The 19,776-nt window shown below is 49.0% G+C and overlaps 6 protein-coding genes across 6 annotated transcripts; 4 read left to right on the top strand and 2 right to left on the bottom strand.

Moving 5' to 3' along the window:
* Positions 1-20: 20 nt before the first annotated feature.
* EPUS_01040 (uncharacterized protein) lies at positions 21-314 on the bottom strand (the record flags this gene model as incomplete). The annotated part of the gene is made up of 2 exons (XM_007806953.1): positions 21-244; positions 299-314. 2 exons carry the CDS (start codon positions 312-314, stop codon positions 21-23), a joined length of 240 nt encoding a protein of 79 aa, XP_007805144.1.
* Positions 315-1,844: 1,530 nt separating this feature from the next.
* EPUS_01041 (uncharacterized protein) lies at positions 1,845-5,589 on the top strand (the record flags this gene model as incomplete). Its single annotated transcript, XM_007806954.1, has 3 exons — positions 1,845-5,263; positions 5,315-5,522; positions 5,572-5,589. 3 exons carry the CDS (start codon positions 1,845-1,847, stop codon positions 5,587-5,589), a joined length of 3,645 nt encoding a protein of 1,214 aa, XP_007805145.1.
* A 655-nt stretch (positions 5,590-6,244) lies between these two features.
* Positions 6,245-8,141, top strand: EPUS_01042 (uncharacterized protein; the record flags this gene model as incomplete). Its single annotated transcript, XM_007806955.1, has 2 exons — positions 6,245-6,461; positions 6,502-8,141. The coding sequence occupies 2 exons, from the start codon at positions 6,245-6,247 to the stop codon at positions 8,139-8,141; spliced, it is 1,857 nt and encodes a 618-aa protein (XP_007805146.1).
* Positions 8,142-9,333: 1,192 nt separating this feature from the next.
* On the top strand, positions 9,334-10,659 carry EPUS_01043 (uncharacterized protein; the record flags this gene model as incomplete). The annotated part of the gene is made up of 1 exon (XM_007806956.1): positions 9,334-10,659. The coding sequence occupies one exon, from the start codon at positions 9,334-9,336 to the stop codon at positions 10,657-10,659; it is 1,326 nt and encodes a 441-aa protein (XP_007805147.1).
* Positions 10,660-11,277: 618 nt separating this feature from the next.
* Positions 11,278-15,862, top strand: EPUS_01044 (uncharacterized protein; the record flags this gene model as incomplete). Its single annotated transcript, XM_007806957.1, has 3 exons — positions 11,278-11,330; positions 11,402-15,408; positions 15,438-15,862. The coding sequence occupies 3 exons, from the start codon at positions 11,278-11,280 to the stop codon at positions 15,860-15,862; spliced, it is 4,485 nt and encodes a 1,494-aa protein (XP_007805148.1).
* Positions 15,863-17,098: 1,236 nt separating this feature from the next.
* EPUS_01045 (uncharacterized protein) lies at positions 17,099-19,116 on the bottom strand (the record flags this gene model as incomplete). The annotated part of the gene is made up of 6 exons (XM_007806958.1): positions 17,099-17,302; positions 17,443-17,517; positions 17,640-17,782; positions 17,856-17,886; positions 18,167-18,987; positions 19,062-19,116. 6 exons carry the CDS (start codon positions 19,114-19,116, stop codon positions 17,099-17,101), a joined length of 1,329 nt encoding a protein of 442 aa, XP_007805149.1.
* Between the last annotated feature and the right edge of the window lie 660 nt (positions 19,117-19,776).

Here is a 19,776-nt window from a genome sequence, read left to right on the forward strand (position 1 = left end):
TTCCCATGCCCTTCACGCTGTTATATGTTGTAAGTCAGCCTACCATCAACCTTTTTCGGCACGTCTTTTGACACCTTCCCAGTATCTTTCAAGTCGATATACCAGCTATCTTCCTTGCCTTCCTTGTTCTTCAATGTGAAGCCTAGAACTGCTTTTCCTTTTTGGATGGCTTCTTTGCGCTCGGCATCACTAGATGAAAGGGAATCGCTGATCAGGTCAAAGGCTGCTGATGAGGGAAAAGCGTCTACTGCAAGTTAGTCACGTCTCAATACACCACAAGGATAGAAGAACGATATACCATTCTTGAGAGTCATCTTCGAAGTAGGTTTGGAATGATAGTAGATATCCTGAGTCGCTCTTTTGGTTCTTGGGCCTCAAGGGAACAAATGGTAATTGATGGAAGCAAGATGTAGTAGTCAAACAAGTAGTAGTTATAGGATTTAAAATCAATGGAATAGTCAAGACAAGTAGGTCAGACACTGGAGATTGATGCAGCGGACATGTGAATAGAAGCATGTGAAATCGCCGAGGCTTTGGAGGGCTGCCACTGCCATGGCAGTGCTTCAGTGACTCTGGGCGATGTCGGGGCTGGTCTGGCGCTTTACCTATTGTCTTTAAGCACTACAGTACTAACACAAAAGTATCTACGCGCGATAGATTTTAGGACAAAAATCCTACTTTTCCGATTAATCTCAGAGCATTTCTAATTAAACAATAGATAACTTATATAAATAAATTTCTATATATTAGTAGAACTTTTTACCACTTATTATCTTATAAAATTTTGGGGATGAAAGTTGCACGCAACCGTATAGGACGTTAGAGTTTTAAAGATCTAATTCTTAAAATTCATATAATATTTTTATATAAAAAATCTAAAGTTCTACTTTTTTAAACTCTGAATTGTTATTATCAATTTCTTATCATGATATTATCTATGAACAACATACCATTCTCTATCAATATTAATCTATTACATAAAAATATAAAGCTGATGTGTAGACTATTAAGATTACAGGAATGAAAAAGTGCACTTTTTGCCCTAAAGTCGACTACGGGTAGATACTTCTGCATAGTGACTGGTAATTAGCACTGGTGCAGGCCCTTTTAGTATGGGAGGGGCAGAAGTATTCATAGCTTGGTGCTGGTAGCTTTGTGGGAGCTTATCTCGTTTTTGACCATCCAGATAGGCCGTGTCAAACCCGCTATTAACTATTCAGCTTAGCGGCCATGAAAGCAATCTGTATCAGGCTGAATACTAGCGCCGAGCTATGAATACATCTGCCCGGTACCGTAGTAAATTTCCGAGAGCACATTAGGCGCGACCCGTGCCACCGTGATAAGGCTGAAGCTGGAAAGAGAATTCTAGGATTGTGGTCTGTAGTTGCGTATTGATGCCTCCTCAATATCCATGCTATGAGAAGATGCTTCCAACCGTCACTCATCAAATATGTCAACATCAACGAAATGATTCAGGCCTTCCTTCAAGATTTGTGGCATGCAGCTTCTTTCTCAATCCTGCAAAATTAATGCGGCTTTCTGCGCCGCCTCAAAAGTGAATTGTAACTACAGCCTTGTGTCACAATAATCAACACTACTGCCTCTGTGATGACCTCCATTCTCCAGCGTCTCTGATGTGGTGTCTCATTGAATCTAGCTTGAACTCATCATCGTCTACTAGTCCAGTGGACAGGTAAACCGTGTGTCCCATAACCACGGAGAGAGGGATTCTCGCACGCCATTTCACCTGACTACAAGTCACAGCCTTCCCACACAACATCCTAGAGCAAGCTATTGGGGCTCAGTATCAACCGCCTATTCCTCTGATCGAATGTTCTGCCACCATGGCGGATGCTAGGATCAAACCAGAACCTTCGCTCCAAAATGTCCAAGATGACATCGAAATGTACCAAGTGCTTCTTAAGAGCTTGTACGACTCCGCCGATCCCGACGAAACACTGAAAGCAGAATATGAAGAGAGGCTAGCAAATCTGCAGGAAGAACTTGAGAAATTACAACCTATGCCAAAGTGGGATGCCATGTCTTCCGATACAAGTAGCCAGCAGGGTGAAACCGACGCAATGAGTCAGTCGACTGCATATATCAAAGATGATCTCTCAAGCACAACATCCGATCACAACCCAGATGATCCTCAAGTGAAGCACGAATCATTTCAGAACCCAGGTACTGAAAGTGCATACGTCAGAAGGGAAACTGGCAGGAATTATGGGCTTGCGGGAGATATCGTGTCAGGGTCACCATTCAATCGTTCTCAGCCAAACCCTACGCTACCAAATCGCAAACGTCCATATTCGGGAGAATATAACTATCCATACTCAAAATCGATGCGAGCTTCACCTAGCCCGGCCGTGTCGGCAGCCTCAACTCCCCATTCCACAGGATCAGAGTTTGATGATATGATGAGCAACCTACTAGGTGCAGAAGTCAAGCAAGAATACAGAGACTATGAAAGAGAACAACAAGAATGGGATGCCCGTCAAGAGCAGGAGAGGCGTGATGCAGAATTAGCTCGCTCCATTCAGGAGTCTTGGAATTCTCCCATTGTCTACTCAAAACCTCAAACGATGTCTACGTTCCAAACCTCATTGGGATCCAGTAGTGGCTCGATGCTGATGATGCCTCCTCCATCCGTACCTAAACTCAAGGCAGAAACCTCGACACCGAACACCCACAACAGTATGACGAACGAGCAGATTCCCTACATGCCGGGCTCCTTTCATGACACGATCTCCCATTACGGCGAAGACAGTAGCAGTAGCAGTGATCTTGAAGAGATTCCACCAAGCTCATTTGTGCCCCGGGTGAAGCCTGAGCTAACATCCTCTTCATATTATCAACCTTGGAACGACTCTCAAAGCATGTTCATTCCTCAGTCTCCTGGTGCTAACGTCTACAATGCTTGGCCTGGCTCTGAGGCCTCTGCTGGTCATGGCGTGTACCAAGGATTTGGAGGTTTGCAGAAATTAACTGGAGGTACCAGTTATAACGACCTCCTGGGCGCAACTTCAAGTTACGTGTCTTCCATCTATAAAAACACAGAGGACAGTTTATCAGGTGGATACAGTGGCACCTCAAAGGTCCTTGACCCTGTCTACAACGATCCGACCAAGACGCATGAAGAGCTAAAAAGCCTACTAGCCAACATCAGACCTGACGAAGAGGTTCACCCCGCAAATCGTGAAGGAACGCCGGAAGCGATGAAATGCACGTTGATGGAGCATCAAAAGCTGGGATTGACTTGGATGAAGAACATGGAAGAAGCATCAACGAACGGTGGCATTCTTGCAGATGACATGGGCCTCGGAAAGACAGTCCAGGCATTGGCATTGATTGTCTCTAGGAAGTCAGAAAATCCCGCCTGCAAGTCGACCTTGATCGTGGCACCTGTTGCACTTATGGGTCAATGGGCTCGAGAAATTTCGAAATTGTTAAAGCGTGGCAAGCACTCCTTGACCGTAGAGACCCTCCATGCAAACACAAGAGATCTACAATGGGCAAAGCTGCGGGAAAAAGATGTGGTCCTCACCACATATGGAACCCTAGCCTCAGAGATTAAACGAAAACACGCCTGGGAAGAAAAATTGAAACGAGTCCCAAATGCGAAACCTTCTGGCCGGGGTGAGCATATTCCCTTGCTTGGGGAGAAGTCAAAATGGTACAGAGTTATTCTTGACGAAGCGCAATGGATCAAGAACAAGGCCACCAAGGCAGCGATCGCTGCTTGCTATCTTCAAGCTGAGTATCGGTGGTGCTTGACCGGCACTCCGATGCAGAATTCTGTTGACGAGCTTTACAGCCTCATTCGATTTTTGAGAATCGCTCCGTACAACTCGTTCGAGAAGTTCAACCGAGACTTTTCTCGGCCTCTCAAGGCCAAATCGTCCTACGCGGAGTCCAAGGAGAATGCAATGCAGCAGCTTCAAGCGCTGTGTAAAGCCATAATGCTGCGGAGAACTAAAAATTCTAAGATCGACGGTCAGCCGATCCTCCAGCTCCCGGAAAAGACCATCGAACAACAGCAAGCTGTCTTCAGCAAGGACGAGCAAGAATTTTACCAAGCACTTGAGAGCAAGGCCAAGATCACATTCAACAAGTATCTCAAAGCCGGTACAGTGGGACGGAATTACTCTAACGCCCTGGTACTTTTGCTTCGACTGCGCCAAGCTTGCTGTCATCCTCACCTGATCAAGGATTTGGAGATGGAAACAGGTGCCGGTCCGGACAACATCGACAAGTTGGCGAATGCGGAAACGTTACCTGCTGATGTAGTGGAACGCATCAAGCAGGTCGAAGCATTTGAATGCCCCATATGCTTTGACGCAGCGATCAATTCCCTCATCTTCAATCCATGCGGTCATCCTAGTTGCAATGAGTGCTTTGACAGACTGGCTACTCAGGCGCATGCCAACTCAGACAATGAAAATGGCTCTAATATACTTTGTCCTAGCTGCAGAGGCAAAGTGGACCCATCCAAGCTGACCGATATGAAGTCTTTCAAAAAGGCATTTGGTCCGGATTTGGTAGGTGAAGGGGACGACGAAGAAGTCCATGAGCGTCAGACCGAGGATGGAGAGGATGATGTCGAAAGCGACACCTTTTCTGATAGCGACGAAAGCGACGACGATATTGATGACGATGGCGACCTTGCAGGCTTCGTGGTTCCTGATGATGAGATCGAATTTGATAGTGGTGGGGAAAACGACAGCAAAGAGAACGGTAAAGGTAAGAACTCCTTCGGACAACTACCGACCAAGGAACATGAAACGGAAGGGCCATGTTCTGGTAAACAAGGACCGCGACAACGCAAGCGCAAAGGGAAGGGCAAAGCATCACCCACCAAGCATCTGTCGTTGGCACAGCTGCGCATAGAAGGTCTCAAAAACAAGGCAGCCAAGAAGAGGTATCTAAGAAGGCTGGAGAAGAACTTTCAGACATCTGCAAAGATTGAAAAGGCTGTTGAGCTGCTTGATGCGATCGGAGGCCGGGGCACAAACGAGAAGACCATCGTCTTTTCGCAATTCACAAGCTTGCTAGATCTGCTTGAGGTGCCATTGTCCCGAAAGGATATACAATACAAACGTTATGACGGCAGTATGAAGCGAAATGATAGAGAGGAGGCAGTCATGGCATTCACGGATGACCCTCGCTACACGGTCATGCTTGTTTCATTGAAAGCTGGCAACTCCGGTCTCAATCTGACCGCCGCTTCCCAGGTCATCATCTTTGACCCTCATTGGAATTGGTATGGATGGTTCCCCAATGTACCCATGCTTAATTTGCTCATTCCAACTAGGTATACCGAGGCTCAAGCTATCGATCGCGCCTATCGAATCGGTCAAATGCGATCCGTCCAGGTTCACCGCCTGCTCGTCCCGGACACGGTCGAAGACCGCATTCTCGCCTTACAAGAAAAGAAGAAAGAGCTAATCGAAACCGCGCTGGACGAAAATGCAGCCAGGAACGTGAGCAGGTTAGGAGTAAGGGAATTAGGTTACCTTTTCGTAAGTGAACACTCTTCGCGTTGACGATGATTGCTGATGTCTTGTCAAGGGCGTCAACTCTTTGTAATAGCGGTACAAGTTCTACAGGTCTTTGCCATCGTTTGAAGGCATGTGCTGAATGTTTCCCCAAAGTATGTTGCTTGTATATCATTGCGTGTTGGTAGCGAGGGGATTGGGAAGCTCTCTGAGTAGTCCATGTCAGCACATGTACTCCAAGTGGCGCTCGTGTAGCAGTGTGCTGTTAACTGGCTCCTACGTAGAATTAGAGACTAAGACAGCGACGTCAGTACTACTTGTGAGTACGAGCAGACGTGGAAGACATCAGTATCGTTTGTACATTTTCACGTGGAACCAATCTTCCACAGCAAAGTCTATATGATATATGCGGTGGTGCACGAATACCACTTTGGCCCGTCAATGGACATCATAAGTACAAGTACGACTTTCTCCACACGCAAATCCACCAATAGAACACTAACCTTTTACAGACGTTCATTATGCTCTAGATCCAGTTGTTTGTTTCAAATTGCGCATCAAGGACGCTGCAGGTAAACAATGCCACCTTGTAAGACGTAAATGACGTGTTGAGAAGAAAAGTTGGATCTTCCACAGTTTCTCAGACATAAGGCCTCGATCAACGTCTCTTTATCGTAGATATTTAGATCAGAGCGTCTGTGCCTACCAGGCCCTCACTCTATTATACTTGTAAGACTTTCTAGAATATGGCAGAAAGTGAAGATCTGTCCGACGTCTCCATCGACTCGGACCTGGAATGGGAGCTCGAGCAGGGAATCCCCCAAGTCGAAGACCCCTTCATACAAAAGTACATCAAAGGACGTGAAGCGCTGATCGAGCAAGAGAAGAAGAAAAGACATGGCAAGTTCTGCAATCTAACGACCTTTCTTCATTCTACACCGGTTTTCGATTATCAGGAACCCAGTTGCATCTCGGTTAACGTTTATTTTCTTTTCGTTACCAGACGCGCTGTTCAAATCTACCTTCACCCCCATCTCCGCCCGTGCAGCCAAAACGCTCTCTCGCATCCGCGAAAAGGAATTGGCTACAACATGGACCCCGTCCTACGTCGACTCCATCTCGGCTGCCTCCTCAAAGAATGGAGGAAACTTCTTTCCTGGTATGATGTTTACGCTAGCCCGTGACCGTATGGAGAAAGAGTCTACCGTGTGGCGTATCATCGAACGCATGCCCAAGGGTGCCCTGCTGCATGCGCACATGGACGCCATGTTCGACATTGACTGGCTGGTGGAGCAGGTTTTGAATGAGGAAGGATTGTGTATTCTTGCCCCGGAGGCGTTGAAGGATGATGCTACTAGGCAAGACGGGATGATTCAAATCAGATACGTAGATCATCCAACAGGTTCTACGGACGGAAATAGAAACGGAAGTATCTGGAGTACCCATTACATATCCATGACCCCTATTTCCATCACACTGGCAGCAGAAACCTTCCCAAATGATGGAATCGAGGGATTCAAAAGGTGGCTCATTGGCCGCTGTGTCATCAGTCAAGACGAGTCCTTCTATCATCACCACGGTCTGGATGCAATATGGCAGAAATTCCAGCGTTGCTTCCTCACCATCGGTTGGATGCTGTTCTACGAACCGATCTTTCGCCGCGGTATGCAGCGGATGCTTGGCCAATTGGCGGATGATGGGATCACCTATGTAGATTTCCGGATTGCATTCAAATTTGAATTTAGACCGAAGGGCCGAGAGTACGGGGAGGCAGGTAGCTACATGGAGTTCTTTCGAGCTTTCGATGAGGAGATTGAGAGATTCAGGACGACAGAAAAGGGAAATCGCTTCCATGGGGCAAGGATGATTTGGACGGTCATTCGCTCCACGAATAACAGGGACATGGTGCCCAATATGGCGGAGTGTATTCGCATCAAGAAGGCCATGCCGCATATCATTGCGGGATTTGATTACGTGGGACAAGAAGACAAGGGTAGGACGTTGGCAGATCTCGTACCAATCACTTTCTGGTTCCGAAAGCAGTGCGTGGAGGCCGGTGTGGAAATTCCCTTCTTCTTTCATGCCGGTGAGTGTTTAGGAGATGGCGACAGTACAGATCAGAACCTCTACGATGCGATATTGCTAGGCACAAGGCGAATTGGCCACGGATATTCGTTGTATAAGCACCCACTGCTCATTGATATGGTGAAGGAGAAAAAGATCTTAATAGAGAGCTGTCCGATTTCGAACGAGATCTTGAGGTTGTCGAGCTCGATCCTGACGCATTCCTTGCCGGCTCTACTTTCAAGAGGTGTTTCGGTTTCCTTGAACAACGATGACCCTGCTATCTTGGGGCACGGGAAGAATGGGCTGAGTCACGATTATTGGCAGACCTATATGGCATTTAAGAGTCTTGGGTTAGAAGGTTTGGCGACCATGGCGGAGAACTCGATTCGATGGAGTGCGATTGAGGACCAGAAACAAGGAGAGTGGCTGAAGGAGATTTCGGAGGGTTACCAAGGGCACGGTGCCAAGGCCCAGCGACTGAAAGAATGGAGGAGTGAGTTTGAGAAATTCTGTCAGTGGATTATAATGGAGTTTCCCCTCGAAGATGATGAATACGAAGATGATGAAGGGCGATGAGGCATGGCCTCCGCAGTGTAGATAGACGAGTGGGTATCCAACTGTTTAACACGAGCCGAATACCAACCAGAAGAGACAGACGTGCCGAAGAAGGAGCCTTGAAATGCGGACCTGTGCTATGTGTCCTTTGATAGTCGCGTTCGTAACACTGCCAGCAGTCATGTTGAAGGTCTTCCACTTTCCCTTTTGTGTAGCTGAAGACACTGCTCTCCACTATCCACTATCCGCAGGGAGCACCCTCGAGGGGTCTGTTGCTCAAACAAGCGCGAGCGGAAAATAACATGGCTGCGCGAAATGCGCGAAACACGCTCCAGAAGCGCGGGCGGGAAGCGTTCTGGGAACGCGGGGAACAGGGGTCCTGAGGTCCCTTAGTCTGACGAGGCTGGGGGTTGATCACGGAGACTGACCTATAGGACTGCCCTAACTTATGGGGGAGCGCGTCAGAAGTGGCGGTGAGGAGTTCCCTTAGTTAGAGGAGACTGCCGAACACTTCCTCATTCTTTCCATCATCTATACGTAGTACTCCGTACTATACCTAATCATAACCATGCCAATCAACTTGTGTGCATCTAGCCAATCATGCTTCCATGAATTTGTTTGTTTATCCTCTCTTCAGAAGCGCTAGAACGACGGTACTTGAGGTAGCGTCTCGTTCACTGTTCATGGCGAGGATGGTTGAGTTCTCAGGCTAGAAAGGCGCACAATCCTTCCCTCCAGCCATTCATCACGTCCAGCACGAGCGTGTTATTCTCGTGATGCTCTACCAGCTGCACCTCTGCACGTCTAACAGTTCTCTTGTCTGGTCCGCTTCCCTAGCCACCACTCGACTGTGACTCATACTTCCGCCCTGCTGCTCTTTCCTCCCACCTCGCATTGTGGCAAGTTGCGCTCCTGATGCTTTTCCCTAAAGGTGAAGTGGCGGCCTTATGACACCTCAGGCGAACATTCTCCCTCTCTCTCTATCCCAAATCATTCCCTTACCTTTACACTTGTGCTCTTGATTGGGACGAAGTCTTTTGTTTCAATTATCAGAAATCTCCACTCAATTCATCATAGTACTGTGCCATTTTTTTGTTGCTCTTTTATTCCTGCTACTATTTCCGCTCTGCTGCGACTCAATTGCGCTACCGAAGCACAGCGAGAACACCACATTACATTACACCTCGCGAGTGCGCAATGCGAATTTGCTCCAATGCCTTCGGCAGCGTTTCTCAGATTTTGGCGGACGGATCTCACGCGCGAGTGCTTACTCTCATTCATGACAAAGGAAGATCAGGCATCCTTGCGCCTGGCATCCCATGAGTGCAGTCTTGGCACGGCAGCCTCCCTTTTCAAGGAGATCCAGGTCTCATTTGGGACCAACACTTTTACACGTCCGGCCCGAATGGCAGCTTTGGAAAGGATCGGTGGTTACGTGAGCAACTTCACTTTCTCTATGCCACATTCCCCGGACACATTCCTGGCTCCGTTGTTGGATCCTATAACTGGTGAGGAGCAAGTCTTTGTCTATGAACCATATCTGGCACTTCATCGACCTTCCTCATCCGGTTCTCACTCATCGTCAAAGTATGGCAGCTGGGAGATGAACGACTTGCTAGTCAAGCAATATTCGCCTCTATTTCATGCCACTACAAATATACCATCCTTCGTGCGTGCATTCAATGCCATGCCCGCCCTGCGATGCTTGAAGATATCTTGTCCAGGCCAATCGCCAGCGCAGATCTACCGCCGCAGTGCTGTGGACTATGCATTGATCTCCTTGAGGATGGCTATTGAGCAAGCGTCTTTGCCGAGGTTGGAATGCCTGAATTTGGATGCCGTCCACACGTCAACAGTATTCTATCTGCGACCACTGCTCGGTATCGGAGCTTCGCCAGCATCGCTTCGCAGATGGCGACAGATTAAAACCCTGAAGATGCGCATCGACTGTCCAAGATTTGGCGATGGTCAGCCTACGGACCATCTGAAGTTTCTTCACTCGTATCTACAATCCTACCCTTTACTGGAGGATCTGTCATTTGAATGGCTGAACCAGAAGGGTCCATGTCCGCTGTCGCTGTCTTCCGAGCAGTGCCTTGCTCCAGGCGCTCTAGACTGCTCTGCAGCATGCCCCAAAACATTTGCTAAACCCCCTCGTGCACTAAGGTTTCGAAAGCTCCGCCGCATGGTGCTGGATAACTCGGTGCTTGATGCCAGCCAGATAGCGGACTTCATCATGGTTCATCGGAAAGTTCTGCGAGAGTTCGAGTTCGAAAATGTGCGTTTGCGAACTGGAACCTGGGATGATGCCTTGGCACCTCTTACACGGATCTCAGGCAGCGATTCATGGAAGGGAAAACAGGAGGAAGTTATGGACGTACCCTTGATGCTCAGCCCTGTGGAAGAGCAAGAATGTATCAAAGAATACATGTGGGAAGACCAGAAGAAACACCGGCCTTTCCGCACGCTTCGAAAGGCAAGCATGAAGACCAAAGAGATGTTAGGGGCACTGAGGTCGTCGGTGCTTACTTGGAGGTGAAATGGCTTTTGAAAGGTAGAAAGAGTGCCATTGATGGTCATTGCCCAGCTTTCCGCTCGATCATGGATCGACGATAATATGCCAGGGCGATGACCTCTGAGATGATGCAGGTAGTGCCGATGTTAGTTTTCAAATACATTGATGTGAACAGTTATGAATGATGACTTGCGCATAAAAAAACAGTAGCCATGAATAATCTAGCAAGTCAGCAAGGTATACTTCATGCACCACACCGTGCTGGCCTGCAGTGGATAATTGTTGCTGCCAAGGCTGGGTCAGTGAATTATTTTGCTCACGTGATCTGCTAGGATACTCCTGTGCCCGGACTCAGGACTGTCTTGCTTTCACGACACCAAATTTCACTGATCCAAAGTGTTCATACAATAACAACGACAACTTCCAGAACCTGGTGGTTTCCCATAGCATCAGTCACCCGCTTGTTTGCTGGCTTGTACTGCATGAGAGAACACTCTTCTTTCTCCATTGTTTATTCCCCTCTCGAGGTCCGAGCTGCGCAGAGCAGCCGGTCTACCTCTTCCTGCTATGTCTAAGCGAGAAGCCGAATTTCAGATTCACAACCAACCCATGTCAGAAGCCGAAACCAGAGCAGCTAATAGGATGAACAACCAAACACCTTCAAAGGCAACTCCAGCGCAGCTTGCAGCGAGAAAGTGAGCCTACCACTTCCGACATCAGCGCGCGTCATACTTAGCTTTTGCGCACTTGCTGACCATGATCTCAGGATTCGCGAGGCCAAAAGCAGCATGGCACGACGACGTACTCCTGGACTGAGCCCTGTCCCTACTGGACCATCATTCTCAAACACCCAGCCGACGCCTTCCTCGACCAATACACAGCCGACTGCATCTTTCTTCCCCGTGAACCCTGCGACATCTGCATTTGGTGGAAATGGTGTCAATGGTGCACAAACAACAAAACCACCACAACAACAACCTTTCGCTGCTCCTTCGTCGAGTACCTTCAATTTCACTGCGCCGACTGGAACGAATCCTTTTGCAGCTTCGCAACCTTTTAACCCATTCTCCAATCAGAATTCTTCTATTGAATTCGGACAGCAAGCCCCTGGTGGTGTACAGCGGAGTTCGATCTTCAGCCAACCTTCGGCCCCTCAACAACCCTCGAACCCGTTTGGCGTAACCAGCAACTTCAGCTTTGGCCAATCTACTGGTGTGAATAATTCTTTCCCTCCAACTCAGAACACTTCGATCTTCTCGAAATCAACGCCTGCAGCCAGCTCTTTTACATTCGGGTCAACTCCAAGCTTGTCTCAGGCTCCACCTTTCGGCGCCGCACCACAGACCTCTGCGGCGGATCATGATGTGTCAATGGATTCTTCTGAATCGCCCTTCAAGAGTCCAAGGAAACCAACCATGGCAGATCAAACAGCAGAGGCGAAGCCTGCTCCTCCCGTGTTTGGCGGCTCCAACCCGTTCTCGTTCACGCCAGCGAACAATGGTTCAGTGGAAGAGACAGATTCGAAACCTTCTATTAATCTTGGCAATAGTATGTTTAGACCTAAAAACACAGCAGCACAGCAACCACCACAGACTTCAGCTTCAATATCCTCTCAGTCTTCCCAATCAGCTGAGCAGACGTCTCCAGACAAGACTACGCAGCCGTCGGCACCTATCTTCAACTTCTTTCCCAAATCCATCGAGTCTGAAAAAGAAGCGACTGAAAAGCAGATTGCGTCAGCCTCGACAAACACCCTTAACCCTTTTGCACCGCCGAGATCGGGCGACACAGAGAAGCCGCAGGAGACCAAGGTTGAAACACCATTTTCCTTCGGAGCGTCTTCCGAATCCTCTCAAAAACAGAATCACGAACAGCCCTCGGGGCAGAAAGCCCAAGGAGCCGCTCCATTCAATCCGTTCCAGTCTCTACAATCCAGCAATAGTGCGAGCGTTCCTAGTCAGCCCCAAGAACGAACATCTAGCCCGGCACCTATTCAATCTTCTCAGCCAAGTGGCTCGACTTCTTTGAATCCCTTTCAGCCCCCGAAGGTCGATGACTCACCTCAGACTCAATCGCCAGACTCCCTCAACGTCCTGCAGCCTTCGAAGTTAGCCAGCGCAGCGACGTCTCAGAACGCATCTCAATCCAGCGTCTTTCAAACAGCAAAGCCGTCAGAAGCCGGAAAATCTGCAGATGGGTCAAGCCAATCTTCTGGCCGTACCGGCAGTCTCTTCCGGACACTTCAGCCAGGTGCAGAGGGGTTCTCGAAAGCAGCTCCTCCTCCGCTAAAATCTGCACTAAAGAAGCCTTCCTACACCCAATCAAAGGTCACCGTGACTCCACAGCTAGCAGAAGCAAATGCATCCCCACCAAAGGAGGACACCTCTGCATCTGCCTCGACTCCCCTGTTTGAGCCCCCTCAGTTAGCCAAGAGTCCAGAAACACAGGGGAATGCGAACAACACCCGCCCAAGTATTGGTGCTTCTGCCAATGTTCCGGAGCAGCCAGACGAAGCAAACGCCAAAGGTGCTAGGCAAGCATCGGAGACTTCTAACCTTTTCGCTCAAAGCTTGAGACAAGCATCACAAAAGGCATCACAGGACGCTGGGATTATGACTCCTCCTGCATCTCAAGCTGGGAGAAGTTCAGCTTCACCGACCAAGCCGGCAGCAGCTCCGCAAAAGGTTGATAATCAATTGCCTACCGCGGCTGCGTCGCCATCGACGTCAGCTTCGGACCCTATCGTGGTCAAAATCAAATCTCACGGTGCCTCGGCTGTACCTCACGAGCTAAACAATGACGAATTTGCTGATTTCGACAAGTCCTATCGGCTTCACTCACTGAATTCTCAATTCAAGAAGAGGATCGCGGAACTGGACCCGGAAAAGCATGATTTCGAGCCGATAATTCGATTCTATGCTACCCAGCGTGATGCCATTGGTCATCCTATAGGTGGCTTGTATCATCGTGTAAAGGCTGGCGAGAAGCGTAAGACAGAACAGGCTGACCGTGATGAACTCGTGACGAATCCTGCGAAGAGGACCAAAATCGACAACACAGCTGCCACCTTCGATCAGCAAGCGTATCCTCCAGTCTTAGGCTTCAGTGCCATTACCAGTGTGTCCACAGCACCGCAGCCGGCGACGGAAGCTTCACCTGAGATGGAAATAGAACGTTCAGTGTTCATGCCTAATTCAATCTCCAACGGTTCTATCACTGCTCACCAGGCAGCCACTTCATCAAACACCTCCAATGTCTTCAAAAGCATGCTTTCATTCTCAAATCAGGGTTCATCTGGAAATTCTTCGCCTCCGCGCGCTTCGCCTGTGTCGGCATCGAAGCCAGCGGAGCAGCCAACCCAGCTGTTTGGTTCTTCTAGCTTTACTCCGCTGAACAAGACGACGTCTGCGTTACAAAACGACATTCAGAGCAACAGCAATGGCACCAGTTTCGGGTCCAGTAGCTGTCCACAAAAGACTTCACAGCTTTTTCAGCCAAAGGCTGCAGCCGGTTCAATTTTAGAGCCGCCAAAATTTACTAGTGCTGGTGGTACCGATTTCATGTCTGCATTCTCCGCACAGGCGAAGAAGAACGCCGCCAAAATGGAAGCTGAAAACAAGGCGAAACGCAAGGCCGAAGATTTCGACTCTGATGAGGACGATGAGGCCGAATATGAGCGAAAAGTAGCCGAAGAAGACCGGGTCAAGCGAGCCAGAATTGAGTCTATCGCCAAAGCAGCATCTGGCTTTACACCTGTGCTATCAGCTGCAAGCTCAACCAATGGTGCGGGTCCTGTAGCGGAGCAAGCCGAAGAGAGCATTAGGCATGACGAAGCCAATGAAAGCGATCAATCTCAGGGTGACGAGGGCTCGGGCTCAGAAGCCAGCCATGATTATGGGGCCGGCGACGACGACCTGGAAGAGGATGAAAATGAAGACGAGGACATAGAAGACAGTCAAGAAGATCATGGAGAAGGTGATGAGACGGACGAGGATGATGACATCCAGACGGCAATGACAAAATCGCATGCGAAGGCAAAGAACCCCTTCTCACCCTCATCTGATCCCAAATCTTTATTCAACCGGATTACAAAACCTGCAGCTCCCTCAGAAGATAAAGGGACTGATGGAGCATCTACGCCTGTGCAAGCAAACAGTAGCTCAACATTCTCCGCGCCTCCTGGTACTGGACTTTTTGGATCCAGACCAACCACGCCAAGTCTGGACTCTCCTAAACCATTTGGGAGCAGTATCTTCAGCAATTCTGTCTCTACTAGTACCCCAACTGCTGATAACACGTGGAAACCAGGATCAGCGATCAAGTTTGGTGCCCCTACATCCGCACCTGCTGTTAACATCACGCCAGCCACGCCGCTCGCCAAGACGAATGGATATTCCACGCAGGGTCCGCTCAGCACCTTCTCTGCTGAAGGGTCGGCCTCAACGGCCTCCAAGGCCGGCGCCGACAACATAAACAACAACAACAACAACAGGTCTCCAAAGACAACGACGAGCGTATTCGGAGCGCCTTCATTTCCGGTGCAATCCGCTGGATCAGCGGCAGGTTCACCTAAACCCTTCAGCAACTTGTTTGGGGACGCCTCTAAAAAGACGACAGTGAATCAATCTAGTGCGGCCAGTGTTGGCTTCACATTTGGAGGTCCCAGCAAGCTCGGCCCGTCTCCTTTCCTTGCACCAAGCAATCCCAGCTCCGCCATCACCTCTCGTGCCACCTCACCTGGCCTCACCGACAATGACTCTGCAGCTGAATCTGGTCCCGATGAACAAGCTAAAGACCCACAGTCTGTCTCATGACCTTACGCCCTGGAGAGGAGAACGAAGATATCCTCTTCGAGGTGCGCACCAAAGCGCTAGAACCCATGACCGAGAAAGAGCTTACCGCCATTGGTAGTAAGGATGAAGCTGGTTGGAAGACTCGTGGTCTTGGACCTCTTCGCGTTTTGAAGCATTCGGAAACCGGTCGCGCACGCATCGTCATGCGAGCTGAGCCTGGTGCAAATGTGGTCATCAACTCGCAGCTCATCCACGACAACAAGTATGACCTCAATCCTTCTGGCAAGGAGAGCGCATCACTGAAGATGGGTGTCTTCATGGACGGAAAATATAAGAGCTGGGTCTTTAAGATCAAGACCATGAAGATTGCACAGGAGTTGGTGGATTGCTTGAAGGAGAATGAGCCTGCAGCCAGAGACGCTGAGTCGGACTGAGCTTCTTTTGTCGGCCGCCGCTTGCATGGAAATGGTGTTCGAAAGTCCGAAAGATATGATGAATTGTGCCTGTACCAGATACCGAGTTTGCAGACGATTGCATGAAGGACTGCAGACCTACTCAGATCCGCGTCTGAAATTCCCAACCCAAAACCCCAGTCAGAAACAACCAAAAAAATATTCGAAGGACGACAAATTTGCTCACCCACCCATCAGACCTCGCAGATATTCGTTCGAAAAAGAACCGCAGATCTACCTACTTGCAGTCAAAAATGGACCATCATGGGCATTGTATGCCACTTAAACACCACATCATAAGGGCATTGTATGCCAGACATCATCGCAAAAAACGGGCATTGTATGCCATTCACCACACATTTTAGAAGGTCATGTATGCATGAGCATGAACCTTTGGATTCATTGAGGCGTTCGGTTTGTCTCTAGGTTTGGGTTCGAATTCGAAGTATGAAGTCAAGCGTGCATGCGAGCGAGCGAGTGGACGAGCGAGTAGGTCATGAAGCAATCACCAGGTGTTCTACACCAATATCGCATTTGCGTTGCGTTGTGTTTGATCTTGTCATGCATCACACAAAGACATTGTCGTTGTTGATGCTTGCTTTTCTTTTTCAAGGATTGCTTGTGCTTGTGCTTGTGCTCGTGCTCGTGCTCGTGCTCCTTTGCTCGTGTCTCCTTTGCTCGTGTCTCCTTTTCCTTTGCTTTGTGCATTGGAAAGCCTTTTGCTGTGCCTTTCCGATTCTTTCCCCCTTTGTGTCCAAACTTTAGTGAAGGGGTGGACATAGCTACTAGTCACTAGATCGACCAATACAGAGAATCAATGCTTTTGCACATGCATGAACCAGGCTCCGAACTCCGCTATGTGGTCTATGATTGTCCTAGTGATTTTTCCAGTCAGCGTGTGGTAGCTGTTAACTTAGGCGCGGTGGAAGCTCTCCGGTCGCCATCAAGTAGCATAGGCTACCCATTCTCCTCTGTTATAGGTAAAGAGAGCCAGATATAAGGGAGAAGGATGGCGGGACACCTTTCAGAGGAGAGGTTACGTAGTGGTTGGATTTCTTGAACTACCGTATGTGCTTTATTACGAGATTTGGGAGGACAAACACGTTTCTCCATCTGTGTCTCCCAGCTCCTTCCGCAATGACCAAGTCGCCTCCTGCCAGCAAGCATGCACTCCCTTTATTTGTCTATCCTTCTCTCCATCCATCACAGTTCTGACGTTCATTCCTCCACCACAGCAGTAGCTAAACCCTTCGCGCTCGGCACATTCACCGCTTGCACATAGCTGTATAGCTTCTCCTTTGCACCCTCCTCGTCGTTTCGCTTTCTCGAGATCCTGACGCGCAGTCTGTAGGGAACGCCTTTGATGCCGGATTCCCAGACTTTCTTGTTCAGCTGTGGATCGAGGCGGACGTCTTTGGTTCCCTGGATGAAGGTGTAAGTATGGTTGGGCAATGGTGTACGCGTGGAATGGGGAAGTGGAGGGTTGGGTATAAGAAAGAAGTTGAAAAGATGATTCTAATTCATGGGGATAGAGGTGTGAGCGCAAAGGATGCGGAACATACCATCGACAACGTCGCAAACTTCTTAATCTCCTTGATCGCTCTAGGAGCTCTCTTCTTGAATGAAACGCCATGGACCTATTCAAAAAGCCAACAAATCAGTCTTCCGTCCAATGCTCCCCCATAACTTTGACAGTGCTGTAGGGAGCCATAATCTGGACTTCATAAAACCAATTCTATTTGCAGAGATCTCAACATACTCGCTTGTGTAAATGGATGGTGTATTCTCGTGCGACGACATCGGTGATGGCGGAGCGGTGGCCGGTCTTTTTGTTCGGCGGCACCTTGGGGGTGGTTGACGGTTTCTCTTTCGGCATTTTGGATGCGGGGGTGAGGATGGAGGCTGTTTGAGTGTTGTCAGCATTTAGGCTGCGATCAGCTCGAAAAGGGCCTTCAACTATAGCACAGGGACTCACTTAGGCGACGAGCAAGGTGTGGTGTTGCAGCCTACCAGCACTCAGGAATTTCTGCGAATTTCAATATCTAGTTGTGGGTGCGTAACGCTAAGACGAATGTAGACAGTGTGAAGGGCCCACGCCAAGACTTTTTACACTGGAAGTCATGCAAGAACCTGCAAAGGCGAGAAGGTATCGTCAGGAGAGATTACGAAGCAGCGGAGGCATCTAGATGGTTGCCTAGCATCACAGAACGCACATCGAGGTCAAAGCAAGGTATAACACGAAAAGCAGATCATTTGGAATAGCACTCATCATTCTTCGAATCTTACCGTCCCTGCGCTGACATCGGGATAGACATCGAAGCGGCGCTGTGTATTCAAGGGAATTCCCTTCCGTGTCTCCTCAATCTTTGCTCCTTCTAATTCGCCATATATGATTGCTTCCTTCTCGTCCGCCTCAGCGATGACTTCGGCATTCGGGTTGACCAGCATCGTGTGACCCCATGCGTGATAACTTGCATCCATATCTCTTGCCGGACTGCACAATGCCACGTAGACTTGGTTGTCCATGGCCCTCGCTCTTCCTTGCAATGACCAGTGCATCGGACCGGTGGTAGTATTAAAAGCGCCTGGGTAGACCAACAAGAACGCACCTTTTCGTGCCGCTATTGTAGCGAGCTCGGGAAATCGAACATCGTAGCAAATGGCAAGCCCGATCTGTCCATACTCGGGCATGTCGAAGATTGTGACCTTGTTGCCAGGCGAAAGGACATCGCTTTCCTTGAATGTGATCTTGCCAGGTATGTCAATGTCGAATAGATGTGTCTTGCGATGAGCTGCAATAAGGTTGCCCGCTGGCGAAAAGACCAAGGACGTATTGTAGTACTTCTTCGTGTCAGGAACAAACTCAGGTATACTTCCACCAATAAGATATGCTTTGGCTTCCATTGCTATGGAGGAGAGTGTATGCCATGAGGGAGCTTGGTCCTTGGGTGGTGGTGTTGGAAGAATGGTTTCGGCATACTTTGGAAAGTATTGGCACCCGTAAGGAGAGTTGAAGCATTCAGGCAACACTATCAGTTTCGCGCCTGCCTTTGCTGCCTCGAGTACTTTCGACCGTGCTTGAGAGAGATTTGCTGCTTTGTCGGCGCCTGCAAGCCCCAGGGTCAGTATGGGGGAGAGTCTGTTTGAGAGACATGTTTGGAAGCGTGCTACCGTTGCATACCTGCCGCCAGTTGGACCAGAGCAAGCTTCAGTGGCTGCTTGAGGAGGCTTGCCATGGCGATAAGCAGGTGCGCCAACTCAGGGTTTGCTTTCTATCAAGGTGTACTCTGTATATTGACAGAGTTTGAAAGCGAGCAACTGCCATTGCGGCATTGCCGAGGTTGTTCGACGAAATAAATACTTATCGTTAACGCCCAACACCACAAAGCGGGCCACCCCACAAAGCGGGCCAATTTCGGGTCACCCACAAAAAACCACCCTCAAATTTCTAACGCTTATTACTCCACCAATTTACGTCCAAATGGCCTCAAACCAAGAGCAATTGATTCAGCAGGCGTTAAATGACCTAGATGTAGGTGCTGAGAAGTCAATTCGCAAGGTAGCTGCCAAATACAGGGTTTCAAAAACGACTGTGGCTTACCGACGCAGAGGTCGCAACCCACGTACGCAAGCCAATCGCAGGACTCAACGCCTATCTTTAGAAGAAGAAAAAACTCTAATTCAGTGGATTCGAGATCTACAGCGGCAGAATCTATGCCCAAATTACCCTAGAATTCGCTCTTTTGTGTACGAAATCCTGCGAAATCGAGGCGATTCGCGGCCCCTGGGCAAGAACTATGTATCTCGCTTCATTTCTCGCCATTCAGAGCTTCGAACAAGCAGATCTCGAGCTATGGATATTAAGCGCCTCTCTGCGCTTGATCCTACGGTTATAG

The sequence above is a fragment of the Endocarpon pusillum genome, assembly GCF_000464535.1.
Source record: "Endocarpon pusillum Z07020 unplaced genomic scaffold scaffold6441, whole genome shotgun sequence".
NCBI classification, from domain to species: Eukaryota; Fungi; Ascomycota; class Eurotiomycetes; order Verrucariales; family Verrucariaceae; genus Endocarpon; species Endocarpon pusillum.